Below are 24,742 nucleotides of genomic sequence, written 5' to 3' on the forward strand. Positions count from 1 at the left end.
GCAGCTTGTCAATCTGGGCCCGGTGGCCCGGCGCCGTGAGGGCGGGCTTAATTTGGAACAATTATAAGTGAAAGTGACAGCCTGAAAGCAAGGCACCAGGTTTGACCCAAAGTGGGAGAAAAAAAACAAAACAAGACAAAACTGTTCGTCACTGCCTGCGCGCCTCCGAGAAAAAGAGGGAAAATTGAAAATAAAAAAGCAAAATTGAAAAGTGGCTGTTTTTTTTTTTTAACGAACATGCTGGAAGGAGGGTGAAATGAAGCCCAGAGTAACTGCAAGTGTATAATTGTGCTGTTCCAGTTGCTGCTTTCTGTGTTAATTTGCAGATCTGATTATCGCCTAATAAATTCAACAGAAATGAAAAGAAAAAGTTTTTTTCCCTCCGACCCTGACGGCTGTAACAACACACCAGAGTGTAATGTCATTAAAGTCTTTCCCTACAAACACGATGAGTGCCATCGACCTCGCTGGAAACGCTCATTTTCCCACCTAAAAAAGACGTGCTGGTGACTAATTGAAGGCTGAGTTCAGCATCTGCACAAACGGGGGCGCTGCAGCCTGGAAACCAGCTCCGCCATTAAAACGGCGGCGTTTGATGATGCTTTAGAAATGATGACGGGAGCCTTAAGGATCCTCACCACTGCTGTGACGCAGAGGTGACTCACAAACGAGCTCTTCAGGAATGGCGACGTCAGGTTGCGACGATGAGTTCAGCCGTAAATTGGGGTTAGGACTAAATAGGACAAATGTGTGCTTTGTTCTTTTGGATTAAAGAGAATATCCTCTTTGATCCTGTCACAGGGAAGGACACCTTCACTTTCCTTTCTTCTCTTGGTTGTGCTGGAATGCCGACCTTTGGCCATGTGACCCGACTTTCCTCTTCCGTGTTGCCGCACACCCTCGGCTATGGAAATCTTTCTGGATTACAGCCTGTTTGGGGGCAGTGAAAATCCCCAGGATTTTTGCATTTGCTCATTCCCAACCCCATTTATTCCTCTCCTGCCACACACAGCTCTTGGGATTAAACAGATAGAGAAGGAGTGGGGGGGTGGGGGTTTTGGGGGGGCGGCCTACAGGGAGTAGGCTGCGAGCTGGCTCTTTGAGCTCTGGCTTTGAGGATGATGGTCAGAGGACATTATGTAAACCAAGTGGATTTCAATTGCACAGTTGAGTATTCCACTTTGATGCATGATTCCTTTGTCCGTGTTCCACTTACCAGGTCGCCCAAGCGTGCTTCGCGTGCACATGCAGGCGCCGATGCACAGCTGACGGCGGTCCTTTGCGGCCCAGAGTCCTTCACGCCACGAGAGGCAGCTGTCCCCACCTATGCGTTATTTGCTCACCTTGAAATTTGTTTGCTGACAGAATCCGATAGCCCGCGTATGCACACGGGGCAGATGTATGGAAAAACGCCCCGCGCGGTATTTTCACGCTTATCGGTTCAGCCGCACGGCTCGGGTGCCTTCACAGCACGCCAGGCTCGATTGTCGGTTTGCTAGCTCTGGCCCGTCAACGGCTAGTTTATCTCATACCTCTTTGATAATGAAAGCGAGCCTGTCTCGCTTTAGTTCTAACAAAAGCTCCCACTTCCTGTCCAACCCTGATCCGCCCACCTGATGTCTGCTTGGCCGCGCAGCTTTAATGTGTAGTTTAAAGGCGCCGTTTTAGTCTTGTCGATCCATCGAGACGGCTTTAATGATGGATGGTCTTGGACCTTTTTCCAAGACGTTAATAAGGGGAATGAAGATTCACATTCATAGATTTGTGACGTTGTTTTGCCTTTCTTGCTCGCGGCGTCACTCTCCAGATCACCTTGACGTTTAGGGCGTACTGTCCCTTTAACACAAGCTACTTCAGCAATTTTCAGGCCACTGGAAGATCTGCCGCTACTATCGTTTCTGCATGAATTCAAGTAATCTGCGGGTAAAATGGAGAGGAGGCAGACGCACAATTAATATCAGATTTTATTTTGCATATGAACAATTCCTGATATCCATGCATACAGTATAATGAGCTCATGAGGTGAGATTAAAATAGATTTATATATATTCCACCAAATGTATTGCAGGATATAATTAGACAGCAGCAACCCATATCGCTTGCACTTAATTACTGTAAGAGTCACATATGAGGTTATTAAAATCGGTTAACTTGGCATTTGTTAACGTCTTGTTCTGCTTTAACCCGGCCCGATAGAAATAGTCTCGTGGCCGGATAAAAAGGCGTCCTAATTCTTCTGGAACCTGATATATTTTACTATATACCTACATGACATTTTATACAAAATAAATACTCATGGTACATTTATATCATCACTGTAAACATGAAAACTAAACGGACGTCATATATTTACTGTACTACCAACACCAGGTCAAAAAAAGTGCTTGATAAAAGACAGATATGCACCCCTGCTCTTACTGTGATTGTTCAGGGGTCACGAAGCACCATGGTACAGTCCGCTCAGGTGGCGTAGGCTGCTCTATACTCATATTTGGTATTGTTTTGTTTTTTGTTTTTTTACGTCCGTCCTCTGGGTCACTGGGAGTTCTGGCTCAGACCGAGTCCACTTTCACCTGGTTGTTGTTGGTCATGAGCGGCGACGGTTTGCTCTTGAGCCTCTCCCCCGCGTCGTTTGAGCTGTCCTGGAAGAAGATGCGCGCGGTGCACACCGACACCACGATGCGCTTGTACTCGCGCCGGAAGTTCTGGTTCAGCACGCCATACACGATGGCGTTAAGGCAGCTGTTGAAGTAGGCCATGAAGTAGCTGGCCACGAATAACCACTCGGGGATGAGGGGGACCACCACCTCGGGCTTGATGGCCACAGCCAGGCCGATGAAATTGAGCGGCGCCCAGCAGACGGCGAAGAGCACGAACACCACGAACATGGTCACAAAGTTCCTCACATCGTGCGGCGTGATCTTGGGCCGATTGTCCGGCTTGACCCGCCTCCTCACCTGTATGACCAGTATCCAAATCCGCAGGTAGCAGTAGGTGACGATCATGATGGGTAATATAAAATGAAAGAAAACCACCGCGATGGTGTAGGCTGAGCTGGCCGACTGCTCGAAGGTGCAGGAGTACACCCGCGGGTCGTACTGGAGCGACCCGACAAACAGGTTGGGCACTATGGCAACCACAGTCAGCAGCCAAATCAGCATCACATAGCACACAGAGTTCTTGTCGCTGTAGAGTTTATCGTACTTGAGGCTGTGGCAAATGTAACAGTATCGGTTGATCGCGATGCCTGTGATGTTGAAAATGGAGCCGATGACGCTGACGCCCATGAGGAAGCCGCTGATTTGGCAGTGGACCGAACCCAGGTTCCAGCCATTGTGGAAGATAGAGGTGAGAACCAGAGGGTACGGATAGATGGCCACCACGAGGTCCGCCAGCGCCAGGCTCACCACAAAGATGTTCCCTGCGGACACAGGGAAGAGACACGTGAGCCACATGACCGCGGGAGCAGAGCGGAGGGGACTGCGTCTTTGACGGACGAGCCGACCCAAATCCCCAAAGTGGAAACAAGCAGAAACACGGTTGCCGCTTGTGGTTTCGTGCCAACTGTAAACGAGCTTCTCTTATATCAGGACCAACTTAACTGGGTAATGAGGTGTCATGGTCAGAGCAGGAGGGCAGAGCAGAGGGGGGAGTTCAGAGCGGGTGATGCTCCACTTCATTAAATGAAGTGGAGCATCACCTTATCTCGCGCTTCATCCCTCTTCAATTTGGCTCTGGCGCACCTCACCTCGGTTGTCTGGGAAGTAGAATGTGTGTGTGTGTGTGTGTGTGTGTGTGTGTGTGTGTGTGTGTGTGTGTGTGTGAGCCAAGGGAATCAAAGCACCTGATCCCATTTACTTTTTATCTAACATGCAAAACACTGTGTGGCAACAACGCCTTCCTGGACCCTGCAGGAACCCAGGTGACCACGCTGGGGGGGTTTAGCAAAATAAAGCCGAACTGCCGCATTCCAACACTTCATTTGCGCAGCGCTGGCTGTTATTTGCGGGTTAAATTTGGCGTGGGGGGTGGGGGGTAGCAGCTGAGAGTTCAGAGCGCTCCGGACATTTAAACAATATCTTGCATCAGCCCGAGGAAAAAGCCTGGAACTATATTTTGTTTGTGTTTGCGCATAAACACTGGCGTGAACGCCATTGCGTGCAGTTTTCCGTGATTGTTCCGCATGTGCGCACTCCGCCGTTGCATTCTTTTGTGACAAATTGATGGTAAACAATGAAAAGAGGGGCCCCTCCTTCACAGCAATGCATAGTCTAATCCTGGCAAGGTCTGTTCATGGTGCATTCAAGGTAAACGTAATTTACAGGCTGGGTGGTAATCAAGGGCACAGAAGTGGATCCTTTGTCTCCGAACTGAAAATTAGACATGGCCCGTTGGAAAAACACTGGAGCATGAAGAGGGGAGATGGTTCTCCACCTCCGAGTCAAATACATGCCACGCACATGAGGGAGACAAAAGAAGAAAACGCTCCGAAAACACCCGCGCACACTCCTTATCGCTCCGCGTCGCGCTGTACTTTTATCGTCCCACGACTGGAGGATCGAGACACCGCCCCATCCCGCATTCTCCACGACTGTCACAGATCACAGGCTGGCGGGACGTGTGCCACAGACGGCTGTGAAGGCCGCGCCGCGCCGCATAATGACAGGTCCATATCCCGCCTTTGCCTGTGACATCCCCTGTCACGGAGGATAGGATGCGCTCATATCAGATGGGAACTCGGCGCGTCATATATCTCCACAATCTCTGCAGGGCGAGAGGCAATTTCATTTCTGCGCTGACGTTTCGTCTGTCAGTATCAGACACACTCCCCCGACCTGCAGGCGGACCTGTCAGTCTTACCTGAGCATTAGAGGCACGCCACTGATCTGCCCGCTGGCCTGTTATTGCCCATAAAACATACCCACTATTCTCCTGCAAGAGCTCATATGTGGCCATTAATTTTGTCCTCTCCTATCTGCCATTCATCTGCCCTCTGAGGGGAATTAGGAACACCTGCTGTTGGACAGATCCCAGAGCAGCTGGAGAGCTTTACTGTAATGTGCCCTGCAACAGTGTGTGTGCATAATAAACCTGTAATTTCTGATGTCTTAACCCTAATCGCCTACCCTATAAACGAATATGGTTCCTGGGCGTATCTGCTGAGGCAGCGGGGACGCGTTGGACGCGTCCTGGATGGGTGGTGACGATTCCATAATGATGCCGATTTAAATGCAAACGGCATTTTTAGGTAAGGATGAACAAATGGGACATATTACCTACATGCTGCCGTGAGTGTGTCGCGTTATTAAAGCGGGAGGGGGGGGGGGGCGCGTTCAGCTGCAGGTCAAAGGTCATTTAGCATGTAGACACGGCCAAATGAGAGCGTCCCCTGTGTGTGAGACAGTATGGAAACATGGTCTTTAAAGGCTTCCCGTCCCTCCCCCGGTGCGTGTTTGCTGTAAAAACCCTGTTACTGGGGTTTAAACTGCAGTCACTCAGCTTTAACAGCCTTGACCTTGACAAGGTCGTGCTGTGAGAGGCCCACAGGCCACCGGCTGCACTCTGGCTCACTATCTCTGTCAGTGTGACCGGTGCCTCTGTTTGATGCATCGCTCCCAGATTCCATCCATCTCCACAGATACGGATGGCGTGAGCTGCCTCTTCCATTTCTGTAATCCCTCATTTTTTAAACCAATTTCTCTCCGGGATTTAGGAGCGAGCGCAGCGCCTCTGAGCGTTTTCCCGCCGTAGCCTGTAATGAATTTTGCCAACTCAAAGGACGTACAACGAATTAAGCCAGCCAGCTCGACTTGAAACTATTGTAATGAAGTCCATGGACCTTTTTTTTGGTGGGGGGGATTTTTTATTTTTTTTTAATCAGCATTTATTGATCCAGTCCCCAGAACGCTCCGCTCAAATCAGGTGTAAACACGTCAATAACACGAGGATGACTATTTTAGTGAGGCCTCCGTTGGCGGCGGTCTGATGTTTACAAATTCCAAATCAGCGTGGAGGCCTGGGGGGGGGGGGGGGGAGTAACCAGCATTTCCACCACCATCATCCTCCATATTGTTTTTTCCCCCTAAAATTAGATTTGATTCCATGACTCGCTTTGATGTCCGTGTGAGTGGCAGGTGTGTGATAGGGCGGTCCGGCGTGTGTTTTCAGAGGATTAGAAAGTTAAAATCAGCTTAAACTCTCCTCATGTCGGCGCTCGCCCAGGTTTTCAAAACGTGGTTAGAGTGGAGCTGGACAACACGTCAATACAATCGTCATTTCAGCCAATATCTCCCGGCTTCTAGTCCGAGAAGATTTACAGCAAAGCCGTGCTTTCAAATGACTTTTCATTCTCAAAATGGCCCTCGCTGCTGTAGAAATGACCCTCTGTGCACTCACGTTCACGATCTCAGCACTGACGGCTTGATTTTGCAGGCGCTAATAGTCTCAGGACCCGCTGCAGCGTGAATCTGACTGGTAGTTAGGAAGACACGAGAGTATGGCCTGGAGTGCTTTGTAAATAAAGAAGGAGCGCAGCGCCCTTCTGTCATCCATCCTGTCGTAAACAACACTTCCTGCGAGGTAATCCCACTCCTCAGCGAGTGCGTCAGAGGCCGAGGAGTGAAGTTTGCTTTTCATCCCCGTAAAGGTCGACTGGACCGTTTCTGCCGGCACACCAAATGTCTCACAGCTGCGCTGTCGTTAGCAGATAGGCTGTCCCAGATTAAAGTAGGCCTGGGTGAAAGGTCAAAGGGAAGACTCCTCTGTAACAGGAGGAAACCTTCAGCAGAACCACGCCGATAATTATTACGTGCTTGACTATTACTTCTAAAACTTGCATGCTAATGTGTCTCCACCTTGGAAAAAGTCAAGCAAAATTAATTTCTGAACGTTCCACATAGTCGTTTCTGGCAAAATATCCTTTAATATTCCCCTAAGCGGTCCACCTACCGACAGTCTGTGCAGACAGCTGTCCACCAACTGTTGGAAACAGAACCGATTTAAAGGCCTCCTTTGAAAGGGGGAAACTTATCTCCATGTGCTCGGGAGCAGCTGAGGGAACTGAGCGAACGTCAGCTGAGACGCTCGAAACGAACCCGCTGCTGCCGCAGGCACCGCCCAGGAGTCCAGTCCAACTGGAGACCAGGTAGGCCAGGGGACGGGGCAGGTGCCGGGAAAAAGGCGGGAGCGCCGGGAAAATGAAAGCACGGAAGGCCTCCGGTCTCCTGCTCGGGGGCGGCTCATTTGAATTTATGCTAATGTCTGAGAAGCTGTGGCAGGAAGGGAGTATTTCCATAGATTTCGTCCTCCCTCCATCCTCTGTAAACATCCGTTTCCACGACAACCGCTCTTTGCCTCCTATGTGGACAGAGAAGGTGAAGACTCGGTGATGCCCCGAGATCATTCCCAACTAATCCGCGGCGAAGAACACCGTTGTAATGTAATTTCTCATTAACGGGGCTTCTCCCTGAAGTCGGAGGCAACTGTGGAATCATCAAAAGGCAGCGGCGCGGATGCGCTCGCCGTCGACGCCGCAACATCCAATTTGGAGAGCGCCGCGGCGTCGAGCGTCACCCGCGCACGTTTGCATTTTCCCCAACTTCAAACAGCAACCTTCGCATTACAGCACGCATCAAAACGTGCGTTTCATTAACGCCCTACGCGGCGCGTGGTATCCCTGGAAACACGGGTCACGCTGGGAAAAGTCTTCAGATGAAACGCGGAATCTGGTACCGCGGGGTACGGAAAAATCCTGAAGGTATGTTTTCCAATCTCAAATATGAGCGTTCCTCTTTCTATTACTGAGATATGCAAATGCCGCTCCGAAGTGACGGCGCTCAGCACGTGCGGACACGGCGGCCATGTGATGAAATGTGCACCAACAGATAGTTTTCCCCACGACACCCGGAGCAGATTTCATATGTAGAAAGTGACCCCGCTAATGAGAAACTGACTGCAGCCCAGCTGCGATAGCTACCTGAACAAAAGGCAAGAAAAAACCCCAAAACAGCGCTTTTCTTTTCTATAATGTGTGTTGGAGCCTGCTCGGCTGTGCGCAGCATGTGGCCGATACCTGCTGTGGGTTCGGATAAAACAGAACCCCTGACGGGAGCGTCCGGAATCTGCAATGTTGATGAGCCAAATGCCTTTATGCAGGAAGGCTCAGTTAACGTCTTAAACAAAACGACATCTCCCTATAAAAACCCGAGGTGCAAATCTGTGCTACACCACTGTCAATGTAGATTTCTGGGTGGAAGGAAATAAAGATGCACGGTAGATTGTTGATATTTCCTCCGCTTTGATCATCAAAGGAGGAGACTTCCCCGCACAAATCCTTCAGCCCCGCGACTGACAGAACCTCAAATGTTCTGACTCAAAGAATGTGGCTGTGGTGCGTTAATGAGGTAACACACTCATCCGCCACGCCTTTATTTACATTCTTTCACGTTCCCTTTAAAAAAGAAACCCTTCCAAAACATCACTTTTCAAAGAAAGGGCTCCATTTGGGAATCCTTTTATGTCATGGGAGAGCTGATAATAATGAGTGACTGTGGCAGAGTTCCAAAAAAGAGCAAGGTATTGTGGAATTCTCTCAAAATATCCCCCAGCTAATATACGACAAGAAAAACCTAATTACCATAAGACGAGGATGACAGCTCATGGCCGCATGGACAAAAACGTGCCAAAATCCAGGCAAGAATGCCTCCGGACTGTTGTAGTTAGCTGCACGGCTAACAACATCGGAGGGGAGAAGCAGGAAAAACAGGGGGGAGGGGGGGGATAGATAGATGGAAGCAGCCGTATGAAGGGAGTGATTACATCCCCGGGTCAATATTGGATTTACGGATATTGTGTTTATGAATAAAGCCGGTGACAAGCGTGGATGATGAGACTCTTCCGTTAATCTCTTCACTTCTTGCACAGAAGCTATTTTGGGAGTCCAGGATGAGTTGAAAATACTCACCAGAACGTGGAGCATTAACAAATGCTGGGAGACAAAATCCATCAATCGGCCTTTCTGTTGCTCCGCAGACACTTTGTTTCCAGCTGCTGAGAAGAGCGGAATATAAAAGCCCTCCGGGATTTAGCTAATGTTGTTTTTTTTTCCTACCCCGGTGAGGCAAAAGGAAAGAAGGGATTTACAAACTGACCCAAAGTGCCCTCTCTGCAACGGAAGCACCAACCCGACAGAGAGGACTGGAAAGCGGCATTATGCACTGTCAACCTGATTCCCGTTTCTGTCAGGCAGAACGGCTGTTGTGTAAAACAGCTTGCTGCCTGTAGCCCCGAGACTGTTGAAATGTCAGGATGAAATTTCAATTACGGCACTTAACAGCGAACACGCAAGCCGCCGCTCCCGTTTGCAGCGCGGCGGGGACCGGCGGGTCATTTTTACACCTCCGGAACGGCTCGGCCACGTCAAACCCCCGATACGCCGACTCTGTCGGGAAAAAAAAAGACGCCATCCTTCCCGCTGAACGGCCGCGGTTCCAGTTCTGAGGCTCATGTGTTGTGAAAACACCTGTCCGCCACGCTTACTTTCCCAGGGTAGGGAGCGGGGATGACAAAACACCACGGGTGGTGTCACACTGGATGTCAGCCAGGCCCCCACAGCTGGTGGCCTGACACGGCGTGACAGGTCCAGTCACGTCTTCCAGATAAAGCCCCCCAGACAAGTTGTCCAATGTCATGTTGTCAATCTGATTTCACAGCCCTCGCCAACGAGCAGCGAAACAGCAAGGAAAAATCTGACAGCGCGGGCTAGCTAACCAACGCCGGTCGCAACTTGGATGTGTTTGAAACAATCGCAATGTCTTTCTTCCCACAACCCCCCGCCCATCCGTCTTACCATCCTACCGGCCGTGACGAGCATCGGGTCATCGTGTGGTGACTACAGTACTTTTAAATCCCCTGAGGAGCACTGGGTCGGGAGAACCATGTGGCTGTGGCTCGTGTAGCTGCTGGTGCTGCAAAGATTTAGAGCAGGCTCCAGCTGTTCCCCCAGCCAGAAACACTGTGTTTCAGCATCTGTTCCGGAGCACCATTTTACACGTGTGCCCTGGAACATATGATAAAAATCCACCGTTCCCTTTATAATGTGGCAACTACAGGTTATGAAAGCGTTACATGCGCGGCTAAATGAAGCTGTCAATCAGCCCCGAGCGAGCCGCTTACTGATGCCACGAGCTCAGGAGAACATCTATTGGACCACGTTCTGCAACTAAGCTAGCAACCCAACAGAAACTCCCAAACTCCGGCCAAGTCTTCCATTCTCCGTGGTAAATTCGAGCGGTTATAAAGGTGGGATCTCGCGGTCATCCCAACCATGTCGCGCCCATTATGGCAGTTTATCCCGAAAGAATCGATCATCCGTGTGAAAGTCCCTGCAGACACACAAAGCCGACGCCTTACGGGACAAAAACAACTTTCTGAGACGGTTATTACCCTAAATGAGCTGTTTGCCAAAATTGCCCAGTCCATCCTCCCTGAGAGGAGTGTGGCGGGGGGGCGTGGCGGGGGGGGGATGGGCTGACCCAGATAGGGCCAGACCCTACTGTTATTGTGACCATCGCTCACTGCGGATCCAAACCCCAAACCACTGCAACCGCCTGCTGACAGCTGAATCTGCCATTCAGTCGGAAACACATCCGAGCCTCTGCAGCCTCCTCGTGCGCGCTCCTACTCCTGCACCCTGAAAGGAAGGACTGGCGAGAAAGCCGACCCAAGGCAAAAGTGTTCCCAGACAGAGCGCTGCTGTATTCATGAGCATAAAGGAGTGCATGTGTGAGCGCGGTCACATGGACTCATCCAACACAGGCTCAAACTCAGCTAAAGAGCCTCCGGATATATCAGCTGAAGCGACGTGTGGCCGCAGCTTTGATGTTCAACGCAAATACAAACGTAAATACACACATCGATCAGACAGGTGATGACATATTCACACATGTAGGTGCTCAGAGGTGCACAATGCCAAGAAAACGGGGTATTCAATGGGCTGTTTCACTATCTGTTGTGCAGTTGTAGACCATCAGCCAGCACTGGACACACACACTCACACACACACACACACACACACACACACACACACACACACACACACACATTTTTAGCAACCAATTACGGGTGGCTTGGAATCCCATTTGCAATTACCAGGCAGCTTGATCCTGTCAGAAGATTGGATTGATTCCATTTATGTCGTTTAGGTCCCTGAACAGCAAGTATTTAATGAGGAGTCACTGCCACTAATTATGAAATGAGCACAGTCACCGTGCATCAAGGTTATTTAAGATATTTTACCATGGAAACCCAGCCTGAGACACATTCGGGGGGAGGACACTTGAGCAAGGGAATCATTCCCGTGTCACATCTCAGGGACTCCTGGCTGAAAAATGACCAGCGCTGCAGCTAACAGCGAGGTTCGGCGGATCTTTGACCGGAGAAACACGCTGTTCTGACCCGTGGCCCGGCCACTTCCTTCAAAAACAATGGACTCATCAGTCCTACGAACGGTGAAGACAGAAAAACCGCACGCAGCATTTATACAACCTGACTTCCAGACCTGCAAACAAAGTGAGGAACTATTGTATCAAAGTGAGAAAAGCCTGCGGGGGTGAAGCTAGCGCACGAGCTCACGTGCAAATGCGCAGGCATCGTGCGCGAGCCATAAATCTCAATTGTGCGTTCGGTGTAGAGAAAGTCGTGACTGCAGATGTTCGCTTTTCCCTCCGTGACCTGTCAGATAGGCGGATTTTGCTGCCACTTCACCCACAGAAAAAACCCGGAGTCAGATTTACGTCCAGGCATCTCGGACTGCCTTCGGAAGCAGTTTGGCACATCGCCAGCCCTCTACAGATTTATGGTTCTTTAATGCACTCGACTTGGATTTTGATTTCAGGTTTAAAGGACATCGCTGAGTGATTATTCCTCTAAATTTAGCAGGTAGCGTTTCTTTCACCTTGGACCTCAGATGGAAAAATGTAAGGCTCTATTTTTTCTCCGTCCATCACACGCTGTTCCCACTCACAGGAGCAACTTGGAGCCTCCAGCCTGCCTAACGAGCACGTTTGGGACTGTGGGTGGACCCTGGAGAACCAGGAATCTGCCCATAGAGAAGCCTCCAGTTGAAACGTGAGCTCAGAACCGGGGTCGCGTGCTGCTGAGGACTCCTCTCACCTTCTGTGGCCTTCCCCTTCGTCTTGTGTCCCCCACCCCTGGCCGGCTGCTCCACATCGCCGGTGGAGCTGCGGATGGTGGAGAAGCAAATATTGCATATGGGCCGAGTTACGTAATGTTACATAAGACATCACGTCAGACTCTTTCCCCCGACCATGAAGTCCTTTTCCTCTCTAAAGGGGCCGAGTGTTGACGCGAGACAAGAGCATTTCTTTGTCTTGAGAGCCGAAACGACCATGTGACAGGAGATGTGCAGACCCAGCACTGCACCCGTGAGAGGGAGGGAGTTACTTATGGAACTTCTATGTTGATATCGTGTCGCTCCTCCAGTGGAAAATCGGGGTCAAACTGGAGTTCAAGCATCTGTTGGGCATCTTTGTAAGGGATTAAGTCATCGTCCTAACTGACCCTGTGTGACCTGGGATAGCTCAGAGCAATCTTCCTTCTCCATAGTTTGGATTCTTCTCTGAATGTCATCCTTTCTTAAGTGTTCGCAGACATATATATAATACATATGGGGGCTTTGGATGGATGAGCCGTGTTTTATTGGAATGGTTAATGGCTTATCTCGCCCCCCCCCCCCGAATGTCACTCCGAGCTTAAGCTTTGGACACAGTCTCTAATTTCCTCTCTTGCTCGGTGAAAACGGTTCTGCTTCAAAGTCACATACAGAGCAGGCAAAAATGTCATATCCTGCCTAATCCTCATATTAAAAAGCCTCCATCTTTTTTTTTCGCGGCCAGTGGTTTTCTCGCATTCGCGCCTTCCCCGATCTCCCGTCGCAGAAATTCCCGTCGTAATTATAATGACGGGATCAAAGGTTCGCTTAAACACATGGTCACGCGCGTTCGCAGGCACGACACACAATAAGCATCAGTGTAAACACAGAGCAGCAGCAGGGATGTAGGCATCAATCGGCCGCCCACGCCTGACACGGAAACCTCCTCACATCCACTCGACGTTCCGGAAAACACGTCACATTCCGCAGCCTCTCCAACGTGCTAACATCACGGCTAATGCAGGGCAGGGATTAAAAACACGTGTCGGATGAGTTTCATACTAAAACGTTTTGTTTTTCACTTCCCAGGGTGGGATGAAAGGGTGACTCTTTCCATTTTTTCCCCTGGGAATTCTTTTCCGGCAGCAGGGGAACTATTTATCGGAGCTCTGATCAACTCTGACAGCGTCGGGACAGGCCTCGCTGGCCACACCCCCTGCTCCCGGGGAGCCGATCGGACCTAAAATCAGGCTTAAACTTGTCAAGTGTGTATCAAGGCGAACAGAAAATGGATGGCTGGAGGCATTTTGTGGACTGTACTGCAGCCATCCACCAGAGGGAGCTGGAGTTCAATGCCCTGATACGCCTCCTCAGCAAACTCCAACACCACACATGGAAAGACAGAACTTTTTTAGGTTGTTGTTGCCTGCTGGGTTCTTAACAGTCATAAGACTCCTTTTCTCTGAAAGATATAGTGTATTTTGTATCAGCTGCATTCCTTTAATATCTCCATTCATCCTGCTGATTATAATAATCTCCTTGAGTTGTAAATTAACTGTTGGAGCCATGTGTTTGTCCAGATTGGTTTTATCCTGAATGTCTTTCCTGTCTCCGTGGACCAAAAGTTGTTCGCATTTGCACAGTTTTAATAATTTTTTAGGTCATATTTATCTGTCTTGATGAAAATAATTGAATAAAAACAGACTTGATGGAGGAGCTGACAGCAGCGGGGCTGGAAGACGTTCAGGAATCGGGCTGTTGTGGGGGAAGCTCTAAATGGAAACAAATGCCTTCACGCCACCCCCATAATGGCCTTATCTGTAACATGGTCATTGGGAGCTGCTATCAGAGAGACACACATGGAGCTAACAAAGCCTGCAGTTCTGAGCCAACAGGAGGTGCAAGCGCTGAAGAATGGGTGCAGTTCCGGGAACGTTGGTTCGTTAAAGGGACGCATCTCCATCATCTTCTGCTCATGATGGCGTCAGCGGGGGAGTCGACCAAAGTTGCTGGAGAATCCAAACTTCTGACGCGGCCCGGCGAAATCTTTCCCGTATTAGCTCCCCTAGTGGCAGCAACAGGAAGTTGCGTCACAGCTGACACGTTTCAGGCCGATTCTTATCCACCTTGCGTACTCAACGACTAATTGTGCGTGCTATTAAGCCACTTTGGCCATCCCACTTCCCAGTCGCACGGACACCGCCTTGTTTTGTGGGTGGCTTGCGTCCGCCGCCTCCTCCGTTTCAGGAGAGCAACGCCAGCAAAACAGCGGTCCATAATCTGACACCGAATCACACCTAACGTTCCGAGTACAAATGGGATTTTCTGAGACGCCGGCTCACCTGCGGCAGCAGAGTCGGCAAACACAGTTTTAATAAATTTCTACGAGATCACGCGCATCGACCCACGTCTAGGGTTTTATAACAAGGCAACATTTTTCATAAAACCTATCAGGTTACTGCTTCATATTGCCGCCCGCCGCTTTTGTCTCTTCTAATATTCTCGGAGAACCGCGGGCTCCGTCTAATTCACAGTCTGCTGAGCGGCACCAACTTCCTACGGCATCATTTCCTCTTTTCTCCTGCTTTTGGACGGAGCCCAAAAAAGGCGGGCGCCAACCCAATGAGTGTTTCTGAACGCGTGACCGAACGCGCTCCTTTGGATGGCGTTGATATAGGAAGTCTGACGCTGAAGAGCGGCGCGCAGGAACCACCTAATTACTCTGTAAATGTGATGAGCAGCGAAGTAAGGTGTCATAATCTGCCTCCTGAGAGTCGGTGCACACCTCCACGCTGCTAAGTGTGGTGTGTATGGGGAGGAAACGTAAATACCAGGACAAACAAGGACAAGCGTGTTTAAATCGTCTTCCTGTCTGTGGTGGACGTCGGCTTTAACCGACTACCCGTATAATCCTCTGAGGGGACGCGCTGCTCCATTCAGTCGCAACGCCGGGCGCCTGACTGCGCCAGCGATTTCACCGGCGTCGAGATCAAATATGATTTTATAGGACAAACAAATGTGGAGGACATGTCGTCATGGGGGGGGGGGGGGGGGGAGTCCAGGGGCCCATGAATTTGGTGAAAATCCTGAGTTCGTTAACCCTGGGATGAGGGTTTTTTGGCTTCACACAGCCAGTTCAGCGTAACCCCGAGTTCAACCCAGGTTTGCTTCAACCAACCCCGAGTTTCTCCTGGTCCCTAGCGAAGCCGCAGCCTGATGGCAGTCGTGGGTATCCGTGGAGGAGAATATGATGAACTTTCACTTTCCCAGTAGCCTCCAGACAATCCCAGTTCATGAGCCGTGAACATGTGATTAAACCCAACTACACTTTCAGATTATTTCCCCCGCCACTGCCGGCCGATCGAGCTGATTTGGGTTTAATAAAATCAATATGCTTATTAAGCCTGCAGGATGTTTAACCTCGGTCATCCCTCCGTGACTAATGGAGACGTTTCCTCCGCAGATGTGCAGCTGCCGTTGGATGAGTTCTCTCTGCCGTCTTCCTGCCATTTCTAGTTATTTCCCTTCCTTTCTACACGCCTGCGATCCTGTTTTCTTTTGCGCCGCCTGTCTGTCTGGGTAGCGTCGTGGGCGTATCTTAGCAACAGCAACATGGCAGAGTAACGGTGTTCCACTGGTCAACGAGAAGCTCATTCCAGACAGGTGTCCTCAACCTAATCAGCTCAATTAGGGACGGATAGTTTAGCACTTCTTTTTTCTCTAATTACCACTCACGTGTCGACTCAGTCAGCAGTTTCCTACCACAGGAGCTCTTTTGCTGCTGCTGCAGAACAGATTTTTTATATGCTCACTTTCTGCATATGCACTCATTAATATTTCCACTGGGGAGAAGTGGGGAGGTGGGGGTGTTTTCACCTGTTGCCATGGTGAATCATGTTACTTGCATTCCATTGATAAGGCTTTTTGGAGCCGCCTGCATGCGCTTCACTCAGGGAAATGGTGACTTTGTTGGTGGAACTAAAGCTTGACACCTGTTCTGAGACCCAAAGGTGGACAGGTCAGAGTTGGATAACCTAGAGTTCAGGTTGTGAAGCAGAGTTTGCTAAAGCCGCTATCTGAAACGGGCCCCAGGTCAGAGCCATGAGGGGAGGGCTCCTGGGCGCGGGTGTGTTGGCGTTTCACTGACGCAGCCTTGAAATTATGCCACCAAGTTCACGTCACCAAAATCATCTCAGGAACTGCTGCAGCAGAAACAGGCCGCCATGACAACCTGTCATCAGAAGGGACTGAGAGAATGGCTTAAATACAGGAGGAAGGGGGCGGAGCCAACCAGACACAGGTGAGAGGCATCAAGGTGATCAGGTAATGTGGAGACCAGACCAGACCAAACAAATGTGAGCGTTCTGTTGCAGGCAGGGTACATGATTGGGTGGTTACACACACAAAGACCACAGATCACCTTTGACCTTTCAATAAAGGGTCAGCCTGGACAGGTCCAGGATCAGTCAGTGAAACCACGAAACCTACATATGGGCTAATTCTGGTTCTGGAAGCAGCGGTATCAGGCGTGCGTTTGTGATTAAAGCCCATCTGATTCTTTGATGATGGCTTTGATTCCTCTGTACTCTCTGATCCACCGCAGATCTAACAGGGATCACTTCGCTCCCCCCTAAATAATGCAAAACTCCAGGTCTTTGTTTCTGACACAACTCAAACTTGACATCCACCAAAATTAGACGACGGCATCAAACAACCAAGATGCTTCTCTATTTTGGGCTTGTTGCTAATTTTGCCAGGAATTCAGGCGCCTGTCTGACCTCCGCGTTTAAAATTAGGACCTTTCGCCCTCGGACATCCACTCCGATGTTTCTCCGATCGGTAATTTCACCTCAGAGGTGAGCCCGGTCTGAATTAAGCCGAGCTCCCGGGGTCACACCAAATGGCATTTGTGCGCCTGCCCTGTTAATCATCATTATGTCACCCGGCCGGATCCCCTGTCAGCTGATGCGGAGTGACAGGGCCGTCTTGATTGAGGTGTGCTGGAGCCCAGGACAGGGAAAAGGAGGTTGTGTAATTCTGTCTGACCTGGTTGCTGTTTGTTAACCTCCGATCTGACGCATCCACAGCTGGAAGCTGCTGAGTCCAACTGCAGGAGAACCAGGGAGGGTTCAAGGGCACCTTCTGTCTCTTCCCCAATTCTTAACTGGGATTCAAACTGGCACCCCTCTCATCACCAGCCAGTGGCGTGCACTCCTGGGCCGCGGCCACCTCGGCGGCCCCTGTGCGTGCGTAATCAAATCACTTCCGCTCTACAGTGAGCGTTCTACAGTATGCATGTGTTGTGCGCGGTTCCCCTCGGATGAGCATTTGGTTTTACTTGATCTCACAGCCTTAAGCCTCGCATGTGCGTCATCCCCGTCTCCCATCAGGCAGAAATGAGTTTTCACTGTATAATATTGTAAATGATTAAAAATAGAATGGGGGGGGTGTGTCTAAAGGGTAGGGGCGGAGCTTTATACGGCTGATCGTGTCTTTCTTTTGCAGCGAAAACACAAAGTGTGCGAGACAAAGAGACAGAATGGGAGCAAGGGAACAGAAAGATGCACGGGGGGGGGGGGGGGGGGGGGGGGGGGGGTGTCCACAGTCATGACCAGATGCCAGATGCCTCCTCTTGTTAAGTCTGACCCGGTCAGACCGGCTATTGTTTAACACTTCTCAAAATACGGGCCCGGTTCTTTCTGTCCACTTAGCCGTGATGTCATGTGGAATCCACGAGGCTCCTGTTGCCCCGCTAGCTTGACGCAAAGTGCTATTGGCAGAATCCCTCCACAGGTATGTGGCCGGACGGCACAGAGGACGGGGGGGTCGGATCAGAGCGATGCAGACTGACAGAGTGTCACGGAATATGGAGCCCCGAAGGTCAAACTTAGGGTTCTTCTTCCCCGCCCAAAGGTGCGTGTTAGTGAAGGCGCCTCGGGGGAGGAGGGATGAAAAGAGAGAGGTGAGGTGTAACAACATGGGAGAGGCGAGAAGGAAAACAATGAGAGGAAGCAAGATAAAGAAACCAAACAGAGAGATGTTTTCTCAGAGGAGGAACCAGGAGAAATAAAGCGTGCATTCCTATCAGACACCAGATGCCAATCACATATACAGAAGGCATTCTGGCCGGCGAGCTTCCCGCACCAGCAATCCTGCAGAAGTAAAAACAAAACCCATGTAGGAGGCCAGGCACCTTGTAAAGGAAGGAGCGAACTGAGCTCTTCCCTGACACATGACCCCAAAAACCCAGCAGGACGAGGTGGCACCTGCCAGGACTGTGAAAGCGCGGTCAAACAGAGTTTAACCCAGCAATTTTCCCCTGATTTTGGCTAATAATGCGACAAAAACATGAACGCCTGCGGCGGCGGCGGCAAAAGAGTTCGGCTGATTAGACGATTAAAGTCGCAGAGGAAAAAGAAAATTCCAGCCCGTGTCCCTTTATCCCCACCTTCCTCTCTGACGGTAAAACACGGCAGCAGGACCTGGTTAGCAACAAAAACAAGGATAACATCACGCACACGCTCCCAGAGGAGCGGCCAGAGCCGCACATATATCTGCTCCCTAATTAGATCCGTGTTTGATTGCTAATTCTTGCCAGAGTCCACCCCCCCCCACCCCGTCTTAAAGGAAATCTGTTGGATTAATCAAAAGGCAGAGAGTCCTTTACATGTTTCAGGACGCTGCAGGAACCCTGGAAGACGCCGTTACTGCTGACTGCAGCACAGCAGCCTTGGGGGACGTGAGCGCCGCTGCCTTTTTCCCCGTGTCCTGGCCAACAGCGGGGGCATCAACTAATCTATAGCAGCCAGTTAAATGCCCCGTGAGTAAAATAAGGAGCTCCTTATCCGTCCCCACTCCGCGTTCATTTATTCAGCCAAACTATAAATTAATTGCAGAGTCGTGACCCCGCTGGCTGTTCCGGGTCCCCAATTAGTGCCTGTTTTTCACCCAGCGAACCCTTTATTTCCCCCACTGGGTTCTGATGCCGTGAAGCTGCCCCGCCACACTGTGCCGCTCCGACGGTTATCGCGGTGATCGCCGCGGAAACTGACAAACCAAGAGAGCAGCTCGGGCTTGCGTGCCTCCGCACATCGCTCATAGAACAGCAGGAGCGTTGGGGCATGATCCGCCAGATACGGGCTTTTAATTAAAGTTGTCTTGTTTCATTAATGTTAGCGTTGGCTGGTGCTGTCGCTGCTCTCGGCCCGGCAGAACTCCGGGCCAAACGCGTCTGTCGGTGTATAAGAGACCAAATCCGACACTGTGGGCTTGACTTGGATTTATTTTGCAGGACGATCTGATAATATTTGTCTCAGAAGTGGAGCGGATACAGAGGAGTACCTCCTCTATCAACTCCAGCGCCCTCTCTGACCCGCAGCCTTCCCAGATATCGGGGGCCCCTTTCCCAACCTGAGCGCTGAGGCCCGCTTGGACTCTTGGATCTTAGATCTGCTCCATGTGTGGAGATCTAAAGCAACTTGAAAGGTCTAAATGTTGCTTTAACATCATCTAATATTTCTGCCTTTAAAGGCCTGAAGGATCTCGTATAGTCTGGTATAATGTTGACATTTATCGTCCCCCCCCCCCCCCCCCCCCCAACCCTAACCCCCCCTTCCCCCGCAACAGCCGCTCGGTTTATATAATTTCTGTAATTACGGCCAGCATTCCCACGGTGGACCCGGAGTTCACATGATGCATGTGTGTAATCCAGCATTACGGCTCTGTTCCGCTGTACATCACACTCCGGGCTGGCTCACTGTCGGAGACGTTGCTGCTAATAGAAAAACACACGTGCGCGGGATCCCGCCGCCGCCGCCGCCGCGCGGCTGCAGCCTGGCACCGAGTCAAGCAGCGGCGAAACGGAGGATCACTCAGGCGCAACACGAGGGAGCGAGGCTTCCTCGGCCGTGGAGGAATGTGCCGAAGTCGTACAAGTCCAGGAGCTAAACAGGCCTTTGAAAAATGGACGCTGCTCCCATCCAACAGGTTACTGGGAAACAAAAGGATGAAAGGAACTGTATCCCAACTGTCAGTTTTTAGCAGGTTCGGCAGCTCGAGCGCGTTTCGGAGGTTCTCTGCTCCAGATGGGAATTAGCTTCTCCTCCAATCTGCTGCAGGAACTGATCAAATAAACCCGCACGTTGGTGGACGTTCCCACTCCAATGTGCAAACGCGGCGTCTTCCCGGAACGCTGGTTTAACATCATTTGTCAGAGAAGAAAAACAACTTTCACGGTCGCAACGGGTCACCCGGTCACGGCGCTCTGTTGGGGGACACCGCGGCGGTGCGAGCCGGAGGGGGCACAGCGGGGGGCCGCCGCTGTCATCAGAGGAGGGTACACATGATAGAGCAGCCTGATACTGATCCCACTGATGCGGGATGCGTTACCGAGCGCGGGGGTTATCCTGGGCCGCCGTGTCAGGCCCGGGAATCCTCCAATTTTTCATCTGGACTTCGGCCGTGCAGGGAGGACAAATCCAGACCTGGGAGAAGAAATGAGCTCCTGCTCCGAAGATCCGACTCAAGATTTGAATAGGAGATAGAGGCTCGGGTACACGGCGTCCTCCAACTCCAAACGGATGAACTTTAATCACAATCATGCGTTCCGAGTGCGCACGTCCCCTAACGAGGCCTTCAAAGGGCTTCGCTAGTGATGAAAATCAAACAGAATGTCGCCCAAATGGGTGCACAGAAGCGGATTTGTTTGCCTTTCACACTCGTCTCTTTAAGGAGCGCCGCGGCGTCGCGCCTATTCCCACTCACAGTCTCCCAACAAAGCCTGCGGATATTTAGGAATCCTAAAATGTTCCTTTTAATTGGAAACACGCACAAATGCTGGTTAATTCTGCATTAAAATCATTATAGCCGGAGCGGTAATGCTGGAACAGATACGGTGGGGAATGACGCTCCGCCGGCACCGGGCCAGGAGGGAAGGGGGGGTGGGGGGTAAACTGTGACACGCTGAAAGGCAGACAGCACCGCTCCGGTGTGGCGCTCTTCTGCTCCGCGGAACACGGCTGTCACTCCAGAGTCAGAGCTTAAACCTCCTCTGCTGCCCAAACTGTCAGGCTTCCTGCTCCAGAGCCGCCCCGACAGGAAGGAGGCGCCGGTCCTGACGCGCTGCGCTTCCGACTTGACAAGTCAGGCTAACACGTGTAGCCGGAAGAGGCTTCCGAATGCCGCTGGAGTCAGCACGTTTTGGGATGGTTTGTGGATTCGAGCGAGCCAGAAACAATCAGCAGATAACTATTCCTCGCGCTGCGGCGTCCACGTGGCTCTGCCTTCGGAGCCTCGCGCCGCTCCTTCAGCGGGAGGCGGGAAAAGGCTTATCTTCAAGAGAGCAGCCGCGTTCAAAATGACCCCAAATTCGGTGCTGAGCGGAGCTCCAGCCGCGCGGTCCAAGCTGCTCGGTGCTGTAGGAGGGTCTGGGGGTGCAGGGCCCGCCTGGAGCAGGAGGCCGCGCTGCCCGCCAGCGCCTCCACAGAGGGATTTATATTCCTCCTTATTTCATTTTCCTCCTTCAGGTCTGACTGGAACAGCATTCCAAGCGCAGCCCGGAACAACAGCCAGTTCTATGAAAGCTGTCGGGATGCATCAGACCTGCTGGGGCCCGGTCCAAGCCGGATTTGTGGCCGCCAGCCTTTCAAACAATTATCCGAGGCATCGGATTCCCACTGTTAGCAGAGTGTCCGGTCATCCAACCGAACTGGAAAAGTTTCTCCTCAATCGATAAAGTCTGACAATCTGCATTAGATCTGCCAAGGGGATGGGGGGGGGGGGGGGGGGGGGGGATTAGAGCAGAGCTGCGTTAGACATGCACGCCCCATCCAGAGCTCTGGATCAAAGCAGCCAGCGCAGATCAAAGACACAGACGTCATCAGGAAGCATCAGTTCAGCCGGGAATCCGTGATGGAATCCAGGGAGTTCCGTGGTGACGGGAGTGAATGAAGGCGTTTAGGCGAGTCACCGAACGCAACATGAATGTTTCATGGGCAGCTAAGTCAACCAGAAGCTCAGTTTAGTTCTGTTCCCGCTTCATTTTGACCTCCTTACATGTGATTAGCCGTAATTAACAGGCAACAGCATCAAAGATGCCCCCCCATCCCTAAAAGTCTCCTTCCTCTTGTCTTTCCTTCCCATCTTCTCCAGGATGAGGATGCTCCTCCAGCCTTAAACGCTGATCATCAGAAAACAACAGGAGCCGCTCTGCATCCCGCTCGGCTCCGGATAATGTTGTTATTCCAGGCAGTGCCCCCCCCCCCCATGATGGAAACCCGTCCTGACCCCGCTTCCCCGCGCTCAGTGAAATGGGAACGTCAGGAGTGTGTTTAGCAAATCGGCCCACAAGAGCATTCAAATGATGACAGTAGTAATATGCGGAGCTGCCAGTTGGTGCGCGTGTACCTCAGCACGACAGCAGACTCCTGGGAGCGCCCCCCCCCCATCTCTCCGTCCTCTCCACTATTAAATTATTTTACCCCCGACAGGAGCGCTGCTGCAGCAAACGCGTCCGCACACTGAGGGGGCGCGCACTTCCACGCACAGCCCCGCGCCATCATTAAACTAAATCTTTACATTTAGACAGACAAACAAAACAACAACAACAAAACACGCCACCGTCCTTCTTGTGTGAGAGGAATGTGGCACCAGAGAAGAGCCGGACTTTCCTCCGCGTCCTGTCAAATTACGCACGCTCCAAAAGTAGGTTATGGTAAACGCACGGCCACGCAAACCTTTCCGACGCGTGGAAGTGTCATTAAAGCGGGGAAAGTGACGACTTTGCGGGTTGTTGTTTTTTTTTTTTGTAATGAAATAGTCCCGCCATTCACAGCAACGCGGCGCGTGAATCGGTGCGTGACGCAATTTTAATTCATAAAAGTGTAAATGCGTCGACCTACTTTAGAGTTTCGCTGCTACCCGCCGCGTCGCCGGTTCGTTTCTGTTTGTTTCGCGCACACGCACGGACATGCACTTTATCCAACCCCCCCCTCCAACAAAGCAGTCGGCCGCCCTCACCTGCGTTGCGGAGCTTCTTGTTGCGGTACACCGAGAAGATGACCAGCAGGTTGCCCAGGATGTCGACCACGATGGTGAAGATGAGGAAGCAGCCCAAAGTTGTGGTGACCCAGGGCGGGCGGTACAGGGCGGCGTCACTGGGGTCCGGCGCGGAGCTGTTCAGGTCAGACCCATTTATAACCATTGTCCACGCTCGCTGAACTTTCCTCAACGGACAGCGGATTGAACGCGCCTCGGCTCCCCCGCCGCGCCTCACCACACCGCGGTTCTGTCGGACGCCGGTGGTGGGGAACTGTCGCCTCCCGCGGGTTTCATCTTCATCTCCTCCTCATCGCCTGCGCCCCGTGGGTCTCCTCCGCGTTCCTCCTCTGAGTCTGGCCGCCTCGGTGCCGCCGACGCGCCGGTGTTCCATTCACTCCGCGGGTCTGAAGCCGCAACTTGAGAGCGTGTGATCGAAGCGTCCGGAGAGGAGCGGTTTTATCGGCGGGGGAAATACTGACACCTGGCGGCCGCGCGGCGCAAGCGCAGCCCCGCGGATCCCTGCGCGCCCTACTTCCTCTCGTTTAGCGGCTGCGCGCTCATTCATGCACTTTGCGTCCGCGTTATTTCAGCAGCCCCATTCATCGCGTTTTTGACGGATCATTCATGCTTTTTCCCCCAGGAGAAAGCGCTCGCCCCCCCCCCCTTCGCAGAGCACCGGGATTCGAACTTTGATTTGAACGGCGCACATTCGTCTCTGAAGTGAAGCTGAATCTTCTCCACCGGAAAACGCCGCGAACGTCGTGTCATTTCCACGTCTGGACACTTTTCACCTCAGCAATTAATCCGCCTTTAATGCAAACGGGTTGATAATTATTGAAGCAATAAAGTGGCTTAAATGGCGAAATGAGCGCGGATTCCGCACAAAGGACGGCCCTTATTGTCCCCTAACAGTAAATGGGTCATCCACCCCCACTATATACAGTATAGGCGCTCGGGCACACGCACACGCACTGGCACAGCTGTCGTGGGAAACGTCAGATGCGATCCTAAGACTTTACACATATTTCTCACGTATTTCTGGAGCCAATCACATCAGCCCGCCAGATGTGCGGCTCCGCTCTCGTGAGAAGAAAGTAAAGGAACAGATTACTGAGTATTTTTAGTCTTTATTTCACGAATGAGAGGCCACTTATCCTTTCTGTCTTTATTACCTTTTTACTGATTATTACGCAGATCACCAGCTTTTTACCCCCCCCCCCCCCCGGTGTTCCCACACCCCCGGCGGCCATGGGGGCTCACGGGCAGCTCTCGAGGCTCAGTAACACCTTCGCCCACTTCTCTGGATCACTGGCGGCTCTCTGGGCCCACGTGTGGTCTCGCAGGCTGAAGCGTGTGAACCCTGACGTGCTTGACCCCCCCCCCCCACGCCGCCACGTCCCCCACCGCACCTCTCTGGTGAGCCCCCTCCAGTCAGCCCAGCGCCATGGTGGCCATGTTTGGGTTCTCCCCGATCGGGTCAGTTACTGGAGCCTTTAGCTGCCCGGGTCCGATGAGCAGAAGCGCGGAAAGAATCCA

At 51.6% G+C, this 24,742-nt stretch overlaps 1 protein-coding gene across 1 annotated transcript; it reads right to left on the minus strand.

The window, feature by feature from the left end:
* Positions 1–1,954: 1,954 nt before the first annotated feature.
* mtnr1aa (melatonin receptor 1A a) lies at positions 1,955–23,653 on the minus strand. The gene is made up of 2 exons (XM_003972287.2): positions 23,186–23,653; positions 1,955–3,421 (listed from the first exon to the last, which is right to left on the minus strand). The coding sequence occupies exons 1-2, from the start codon at positions 23,367–23,369 to the stop codon at positions 2,553–2,555; spliced, it is 1,053 nt and encodes a 350-aa protein (XP_003972336.1). The 5' UTR covers positions 23,370–23,653; the 3' UTR covers positions 1,955–2,552.
* Between the last annotated feature and the right edge of the window lie 1,089 nt (positions 23,654–24,742).

This window comes from Takifugu rubripes, chromosome 17 (genome assembly GCF_901000725.2).
Source record: "Takifugu rubripes chromosome 17, fTakRub1.2, whole genome shotgun sequence".
NCBI lineage: Eukaryota > Metazoa > Chordata > Actinopteri > Tetraodontiformes > Tetraodontidae > Takifugu > Takifugu rubripes.